This window comes from Ciona intestinalis, unplaced genomic scaffold, assembly GCF_000224145.3.
Source record: "Ciona intestinalis unplaced genomic scaffold, KH HT000406.1, whole genome shotgun sequence".
In the NCBI taxonomy this organism is placed as follows: Eukaryota; Metazoa; Chordata; class Ascidiacea; order Phlebobranchia; family Cionidae; genus Ciona; species Ciona intestinalis.
This window is the reverse complement of record NW_004190727.1, coordinates 1-9,280: the sequence shown is the minus strand read 5'-3', so window position 1 is coordinate 9,280 and position 9,280 is coordinate 1. Positions and strand designations below refer to the sequence as shown.

At 34.0% G+C, this 9,280-nt stretch overlaps 2 protein-coding genes across 2 annotated transcripts; both read left to right on the top strand.

The window, feature by feature from the left end:
- Positions 1-133: 133 nt before the first annotated feature.
- LOC100179311 (MAGUK p55 subfamily member 6-like) lies at positions 134-3,363 on the top strand. The gene has a single exon (XM_002126848.5). It carries the CDS (start codon positions 238-240, stop codon positions 1,732-1,734), a length of 1,497 nt encoding a protein of 498 aa, XP_002126884.1. The 5' UTR covers positions 134-237; the 3' UTR covers positions 1,735-3,363.
- A 15-nt stretch (positions 3,364-3,378) lies between these two features.
- On the top strand, positions 3,379-8,051 carry LOC100176976 (EGF domain-specific O-linked N-acetylglucosamine transferase). The gene is made up of 9 exons (XM_002126695.3): positions 3,379-3,504; positions 3,867-3,974; positions 4,440-4,537; positions 5,041-5,220; positions 5,367-5,571; positions 5,882-6,046; positions 6,346-6,579; positions 6,954-7,093; positions 7,343-8,051. The coding sequence occupies exons 1-9, from the start codon at positions 3,397-3,399 to the stop codon at positions 7,626-7,628; spliced, it is 1,524 nt and encodes a 507-aa protein (XP_002126731.1). The 5' UTR covers positions 3,379-3,396; the 3' UTR covers positions 7,629-8,051.
- Positions 8,052-9,280: the final 1,229 nt, after the last annotated feature.

Below are 9,280 nucleotides of genomic sequence, written 5' to 3'. Positions count from 1 at the left end.
AATAGCAGTTATAATCAATTTTGCATTACGTAATACGAAAATCTCATTACAGTTAATATTGTATTACGTAATGTTGTTTTGGATTACATAATAAAGATTTTAATAACAACATTGTTTTGCAAACTTAATCTTACTGAATCGCTGATATAATTGTAACTTTTTATTATAGATTGTTGGTATGTAAGGTGTTATATTAGACAGAAGTTTGAATACATTGTTGGTATTGAAATTGTCAAAATGCCGCAAGAACGCAGCCAAAAAGATGCAGTGGAGACTGTTTTAAAGAAGTTAAACTCAGAACGTCCTAACAGCATTCCTGAAAAGGATTTGGTTTTCTTAAAAGTTATAATGGATAGCCCTGTTGTGCAGTCCCTTGTCAAAGCTCATGGTACTTTGGGGTTTGGTAAACTAACACCAGAATCAGACCAGTTGTGTGTGTTGGTTGAAGAAGTGGTTCAAAATGTGGAAAAATCTGACAACGAACTTGAGTTGTGTAAAATTTTTCAGCACGCCCATGTTCGTTGCTTGTTTCAAGCTCATGATAAAATTTCAAGCCTTCGAAATCGGCAGTATGTGAATATGTTGGGACCTGGCAGCGGAGAATGGAAGAATGCCGTCCGTATGATCGGAATGTCAAAGAAAAATGACGAGAATCTTGGTCTCACAGTTGCACTTGTGGGCGAGGATATCAAAGTTACTCGAATATTACATGGAGGTCTTATACACAAGCAAGGCCTTCTGCATGAAGGGGATATTATCACTGAGATAAATGGAAACAATGTAAAAGGGAATCCAGAACTACTTAAAGAGTATTTAAAGAAGTCCGAAGGTTCCTTTGTTTTAAAGACGATTCCAAGTTATAATTCTTTACCTTCCGAAGGAGATATTTTTGTTAAATGCAACTTCAATTATTCACCACACGAGGACACTATGATACCTTCAAAAGAAGCTGGGTTAAGTTTTACTAGAAACGACGTTATTAAAATTGTTGATCGGCGGGACTTAAAATGGTGGCAAGCACAGCATGTCAATGAAAAAGGAGAACCCCAAGGAAGAGCTGGCCTTATTCCAAGCCAGGATTTACAAGAAAGGAGGCAAGTTAATACAATGTCCCTGAAATCCAAACCGGCGCTTCAAATGTACAAGCTTTCCCAGCATGACCAGTTTAGTTTGGGTGGAGTTAATTTGTATGAAGAAGTCACTAACATGCCTCCATTTACAAGGAAACTGGTTATCCTGTTAAGTGAGGATCCAGAATTAGCTCATAAAGTTAAAATGAAACTTGTGAAAACGTTTCAACACCTATACAAACAACCTATAACTCATACCTCTAACAAGGACAAAAGCGATAATGCAAACTATCATGTCACCGATAAAGACAAAATGCTAGATGACATCAGAAAGAACCTCTATTTTGAGCATGGTTACCATGACGACCAGATTTTCGGAACAAAATACAAATCCGTTAGCAACGTCATGAAATCGGGAAAAATATGTGTAAAAAATTCGTCACCAAAGGATTTAAATTTTCTGATGACGTCAGAGTTTATGCCATATGTAGTGAACCTTCACCCAATTAAAGAAAAAGAGACGAATACAATGGGGCAATACATGCATTTAGTCAATATAACATTAACATGCGAATCTGAAGAAGCTTACTGTGCCAAAGTTCATGAAGAAATTCAATCACTTAGCACCCGATCGCAATGGGTCCCTATAACATGGGTCTATTAATTAAATAATCATAATTAAATGAACATTTACACCATTCATAATATGTTGCTATTCTGTTTTAAAGTTCAGTGCTATATGTTGTCGAATGCATAACACAAACACACATGATGCATATTTACAACCAATAACTTTTTGTCCTAATATAAATAAGCGCAAAAAAAGCTTTATAGTAGGGTGGGGGGGAGATGGGGCACTTTTAGCACATATTATTTAAATATCCTGATCGGGTTTTAAACAATTAACAACGGTCTACGGTAGTCATGAGGATACAGTTTTAAAATTATTTGAATGTTATTTGTTCACTATCAAATAGCACAAGAAAATCCCATCTTCCCTGTCCCATCTCCCCCCACCCTACTATATTATTAATTCAAAGATGCTAATCCATTTCTTATGCATAATTTATATTCTGTATAACACCCCAATTAACCTAATTTGCATACAACAGTCATATAAGCAAATGGTTTCCCTTCATGAAATCTAATCGCAATAATAATCAAATTACTTATTTACTTACAAAGTCATAATACTTATTGTTCTCTATTTTCCGAATAATAGTTTCAGGTGTGATGTTACAGTGTTTCATTCATGGTAGTGTTCTGCTGCCATACAGTTGAAAAATATGTCATTGTTAGAAATTGACAAAATTTCGTATAAAACCAGAAATCCTTAAAAAAACAGCAAATAATAAAAAACATTTGTAGGTAAATTTTTGTCAATATTTTGGTTCTGCCCGCACATTTTCTGATATACAATTTTGTACCTACGTTCTACTACTATTTTTACTAGGTGTAATGTAAATATAAATTTGTAAATATCCTTCATTGTGATTACTGATTTCTATGTTAAAATTCAAGGTGAAACATTAATATTATTGTTCGACAAATTGTTGCACCTCATTTACTATAGAAATCTTATAAACCAAGAGAAACAATGAAAATAATATAAAACTAAACATATTGAGTTCCATGAATTGTAGCGGACGTTATTGTTCATTGTTTTATATTACACAAACACCATTGTCCCACCTCATACCTTTGTTCTGTGTATTGTGTGTTTCAAACGTTTAGATTTAAATCCAGAACCATTTTGTTAAGACAGGATGCTAAGCTATATAGTTGTGTGGACAAACCAACTTAGTGTGTTTATTATAATTTAACAAAATGTTTAATTAAATAAAAAAAGTAATTAAAAATGAAAATGAAATAGTTTGGAAAGGTAAAAAGTTGTTAAATTAAACATTTTATTTGCCTGATAAAGAATTGTATATGATGTCATAATGTATGTTTTTGTTGTTACCATATTAATACTGGAGTGATTAAGATTATGCTGTCACATACTTTAGTTGGACCATCATCAATTTACATTGTAGGTCACAGCAATAGAAACTATTAAAAGTAAAAAGAAATATGCTTTTTGTTAAATTTAAGAAACATTTAAATAATATGTTAACTAAAAAAATAAACAATTATTTTATTTTAAAAAAAACTGGTACTGGCTCAAGGTATATATAATGTTTATAAATGTCAGAATAGTTATTTTTCCTATCTTCCCCCTCCATGTTATTTTCCCATAAACTTTGCAATGTTTGTTATGTTCATGTGATTATAATAAAACAACAAACTCAAATTGTTGCATTTTTAATACAGATCATTATCTAGAATGCACTGTGATCTGATCTGTTTATTTTTCATACTAAATATAAAGTTTGTTTTTTCCTCGAATAATTCAAAGTTACTTGTATATCAAGATGAGAATGGAATCCTTAAGGTGGATATTAATACAAGTTAGCTAAAAGAACATCAAAGTATAATAAGGGTGTATATGGTAGCACTGTAGGTGTAGGAGTAATAGACCCACACTCCCTTTCTTAGGTGTGAATCACTAAAGACCTCATCCTTATAGAATAGAATCTCTATTATTGAGTGTATATAAACTGTCTCAGTCTAGATGGTAGCACCCTGGGTGTTGGGGTAATAGACTTACATCCCAGGTCTCAGGTGTGCCTCACTGAAGACTTCACCCTTATATAACAGAATCTCTATTATTGAGTATCTGTAAACTGCTTCAGTGGGGTCTAAATGGTAGTGCCATCCATGGGTGTAACTTTAACAAAAATATAATAATTCCAGAGAGCCAAATGCTGGGGTTATGAAAGCAACTGTACATTAGAAGAAAGATATGGGATTCCTACAACAGATTGTTTGAATGAGAAGTTTAAACAGGACTTCTGGAAAATGGTTTGTTCTTACTGAGTTACACTAATGTAATTCACTATACGTATGTCACTGCTTTTCAAAATGTTTGGTAAAAGTGAAAAATCCTCTGGTATGTTACAGATTAGACTGGTGGAATGTTATGGACTGGTACAGGGTTGGGTTTATGAGTTAGTGGTTAAGGGTTAGCTGATAATGTACGAGAAGGATTCTTCACTAGCATCGAAACTTTTTTGATACAAGCGAAATATCAAACATAAATTAATAGCAAAGGTTTTAATAAAGGAGAAATATTGCCCAATTATTTACCATACCGTAACCTCTTCTATATGGGGAAGGTCTTGGACGATAATGGATTTAACCAGTTACCCCAATGTACAGTTGTTTAGCCAACTTTGTACATCAGTAGGTACTAAAACTGTATAACCAAAACTTTTGGTTAATTTTTCATTTTTTCTTACTAATACAGATATACAATTTCTATGTTAGGTGGACTTTGGCTACGTAGAAGAACGAAGAAAGGAATTTAAGGAATTGTTGATTTGTCAACCACACGAGGACCAAGCATCCTCACTACAGTGCTCAAAGTAATTGTTTAATTAGCCTAATACAATTAATTATAATATTGATTAATGAATTCGTGAATAAGTAATTAGGGTATATTAATCAATTTAGAAGTCTTCAAATAAAATATCACATTGTTTTACCTTCGCATTTATTTGTTTTATTTGTACAATTAATTAACTAATAATTAATTAACAAATAGTTAAATAGGAATCTACTAATAAATTCACTGGTGCAGATTTTCGAATTCGCCACTTGATTAAAGCATGATCACCACACGAATGTATAATGTTTCGACAGCGACAATCGGCAGATGATTACAACATAACATAATATTATCGCCTTGTCGGGAATTTTTTGTCAAATCACGCAGACAATTGATTAATTGTATGTTTGACTTACGTTTGCGCAATCCTTATTATTACAACATAACATCGTATGTCTGATTATTTGGCAAATTATGTTCATTTTACACCTGCTCTGATTGACCAATCATTAAATCAGATCATTAATTGTATGTCCCCAGGTACACCCGGTACTGTGTAGCAAGGAATCTTTATGTTGATTTCACAAACCTCATGCAAGCAAACAACCGAGATAAATTCCGAGAGAATATTTTTAAACCGGGTCAGATCGGTGGAGATTGCGAAGTGAATGAGAAGATGTTGGAAGACCAGAACGAGCATAAGAGCGCTCTTCAATCTTGGTGGGTAGATATAAACCCGTTTTATTTGGGAAAACTATTCACAGCAAAAAAAAAACAGTTTTAAAACCATTATTTTTTCACTTCTTTTATATTTGTTTTAAACCCTTGTGTAATTTTTGTTTTAAAACGCTATTTCTCTTACTTAGGTATGCTGAGCTTGAAACTTTCACGAAGGTTGATTATTCACATGATCGTTGTGATATCGTGATTAATCATCCCGTGATATTCATGAAGATGGACTTTGGGGGAAACATGTTCCATCATTTTTGTGATTTCTTTAATTTATTTGTCTCTCTACATGTGAATGGGTCAAGTTTTAATAAAGATGTTCAGATTGTGATGTGGGACACAGTAAGTTAAATTTTCTCGCAAATTTCGTATTAAAACGTTGGTGATGAGTTCAAGGCTCATCGCTGCTACCATTGTGGGCGTATATATCCTTGGATAAAACACTTATCCGCAGTTGCTCCAACCCAGTGGTGACTAATGGGTTGTCCAAATTGTCAGCCATAGAGAAAAACAATCACCCACAAAGTTACACGTGTATGAAACAGAACATCCGTGTTATAATGTGATTTTCTGGACATAACAACTGTCGTTTTTGACACGAACCTTAACCACATTGAATAATTCGGAAAATAATTATTTTTAAATATTTAAGGCATCTTCAAATTATTACGATCCATTCTCATCTTCATGGAAAGCGTTCACATCAAGGCCTGTCACACCATTGGTGGATTGGGACAAGAAGAAAGTTTGTTTTAGGGAAGCTTATTTCTCCCTGTTGCCAAGAATGAGGGGAGGGTTATACTACAACACATATGTGGTAAGTATATTAGCTAAAACACACATGTGGTATGTATGATACCTACAACACATATGTGGTATGTATGGTAGATACAACACATATGTGGTAAGTATGGTAGCTACAACACATATGTGGTAAGTATGGTAGATACAACACATATATGCTATGTATAGTACCTTTGTATGACTTACAATTTGGAAAACCCATTAGTGACCAATGGGTTGGAGCAATTGTTTTTAAATTTCTTGGCAAATACACTTATTCCAATCAGTATCGGCAACAAATTAAGGAATAATAACATAACAATTGTATTACAGCCTCAGAATTGTGTTGGTTCCAACTTGTTTCGCTCGTTCTCTAAATTTTTTCTTCAACAAATGAAAGTTCGACAACTGGGTCCTGTGTTCGTTCAAGGGCGAAACCCCAAACCCAAGTTAAGGGTGACCCTGCTCCAAAGGGGAACCCCCGACAATGATAGGGTTTACAGAAAGATAAAAAATCAGAGGGAATTGGAAAAAGTTTTCGGAGAATTTGAAGATTTAGAGTTGACGGTAAATTAAAATTGCATTACTTTTATTCATAATGAATTATTGCCAGATTTCTTTAACTGTTTGCTATAAAACAAGCTTGAGTGGGCTGTGCTGCTAAACTTTTGACTACTTCCTAATATTTTTTTAATCTATGAACAAGTCTGGACTTTGAATGTGTTGTGTTAAAATATTTGTTAAATAAATAAATTTGGTGTGCCACAAATAGATACAGATGGTCTGACTGAGCAAAGATCTTGAAAAGGTTTAAGTACAATGGGTTCATTGTGTTGGCTGGTCTGTGGGGCAATGTCTCAAGTTAATTTTACCTTTCAAAGACAAATAATTTAATATTTTTTTAAAAGTTAAAAATAATATTGAAATATTTTTACTTCCAGGTGGTTGAATACGATTGGAGAAAAATGTCGTTTAAAGATCAATTGTTGATGACACACAACAGCGATATAATGATTGGAATGCATGGAGCTGGTTTAACTCACTTTTTGTTCTTACCACCGTGGGCTGTTGCTTTTGAACTGTAAGTTTATGAAATACATTATTGACTACAGTTTTACATGACATTTCCCCATATGTGCTTGAGTTTGGCTAGCTTTACAGTAAATCCACAAATGTAGATTCATTCTACCCACTGGGAAAGCTTTCAGCAATTCCTAACTCCTAGGTTCTTGAGTTTTTCATGCTTAAACTAAATCCCAAAATGCAGCTTTACTCAACCCACTGGGAGAGTTTTTGCATCTGATCTCTTAACCCATTGTTTTGATCACAGATACAATTGTGGTGATAAGAATTGCTATTATGACCTTGCAAGGTTAGGTGGGATAAAGTACATGACGTGGTCAGATGGTGGGAACCCAAAGTTTGAACCCAAGCCATCAGAAAAGGGTAAACATCACAAATATGGGTCAAACCCTAAGTTTTGGAACTGGGCATTTAATCCTAAAAGGTTTAAAGAACTTGTTTCTGAAGCGAGAGAATATGTGCTGAGTCATCCTGTTTATAAAACATTATTCAGCAAAAATTTTGCTAAAAGAAAAGTGAAGTCGGAACTCTAGAAAAATATTGTTTTTATTTCAATATTAAGTGTTAAAAATAAAATTCAGCATTTCATTGTGTTTAGCACTTATATTGCACAAGTATCATAGATTGCTTAACTTAGTTGTAAACATTGTGGGAATCAACATACTGTATGTATTTAGGCTATTATAAAGTAATAGTATTCTTGCGTTTCGTACTTATCCATTTCTGTGTTTGTATTTGTGTTCTATATATATCTAATGTAGATATATCATATGTATTTAACCCAGACATGTCCTGACTTCTTATAATTTAAGTTTTTTTTTACATACCAATGTACTCGTTAAAATGCCAAACTGTAAGAAAGTGTAATCATGTACTATTATTTATTTATTACTGTGTGTTTGTGCTGCTATTATCCTGATGTTCTAAGTATTCTTGAATAAATTATTTACCTTCATTTACTGTGGTTTAACTTAATAAGTCAAAAATGAGCTTGAGGTGTACGGATAAACTATGTGTGTCTGGTGTATAAGAAGACAGTCATGTTATAATTTAACAGTGAGCATGAGGTGTATGAATAAACCATGTCTGTCTGGTGTATAAAAAGACACTCATGTTATAACTTAACAGTGAGCATGAGGTGTATGAATACACCATGTGTGTCTGGTGTATAAGAAGACACCCACATTATAACTCGACAGTGAGCATGAGGTTTATAAATACACCATGTGTGTTTGGTGTATAAGAAGACACCCATGTTATAACTTGACAGTGAGCATGAGGTGTATGAATACACCATGTGTGTCTGGCGTATAAGAAGAGACCCATGTTATAACTCGACAGTGAGCATGAGGTGTATGAATAAACCATGTGTGCCTGGTGTATAAGAAGACGCCCATGTCATAACTTAACAATTAGAGCGCCTATTAATACCCTGCACCCAACCACTATTTTTCAACCCTGCACACATTGTCTGCGCGCTCACAGCCGGTAAATAAAGAGCAAACAAAACAAACCAAAGGAAGTCAATCAAGCTAAACCGGCCGCATGCCCGATACGTACAACAGCACCTAATGTACAGATTGGTATACCCGCTTATTATAATGACTACGCACGTTAATAACTACGTTAGAAGCCTCGTAATGTAGTCTGGCAGACCTTACGTACGTAGACCACGCGTAAAGTAATTAAATGACTGTGTATATACATATATATATATACGGTATATTCGAGTTAAACCAATTAGATTACTAAGTAATACACAGGAAAAAAGCACAAACTTACGGTTGGTCAGGAAGTAAGAGCCCCGTGTCAGATGATATTTCTGTTGGGTAGAGCAAGCGTTCGCATTTGAAGCACGTTTTTCAGCTAAAAGTAAACAGATTGAACGTAAGCATATGTTTTCCTTATAAAGGATATGTGTGTGTGTGTAGGCCTATATATATATATATACAACACGTTATTGACACGCATTAGGACACTGTGTTTTAAAGGTTATAACTTTTTTCAACGAAGTTTCAGGTATTTGTAATTCGTTTTTAGTCGCGAAGGTAAAACATGGAATATTCCCGCTTCTTTCACCAAAAATCGAATCGTTCATCTTATATCTAAATCCCATTATTTCCCATGTTTAACTTAGCGACTAAAAACAGATCACAAATACCTGAATCTTGGGGATCCTTAGAGT

Coding starts and splice junctions, on each gene's coding strand:
- LOC100176976 (XM_002126695.3), top strand. CDS start 3,397: ATGCACTGTGATCTGATCTGTTTATTTTTCATACTAAATATAAAGTTT. Junction 6,047..6,345: donor TATACTACAACACATATGTG/GTAAGTATATTA, acceptor ATTGTATTACAG/CCTCAGAATTGTGTTGGTTC. Junction 6,580..6,953: donor TTGAAGATTTAGAGTTGACG/GTAAATTAAAAT, acceptor TTTTACTTCCAG/GTGGTTGAATACGATTGGAG.
- LOC100179311 (XM_002126848.5), top strand. CDS start 238: ATGCCGCAAGAACGCAGCCAAAAAGATGCAGTGGAGACTGTTTTAAAG.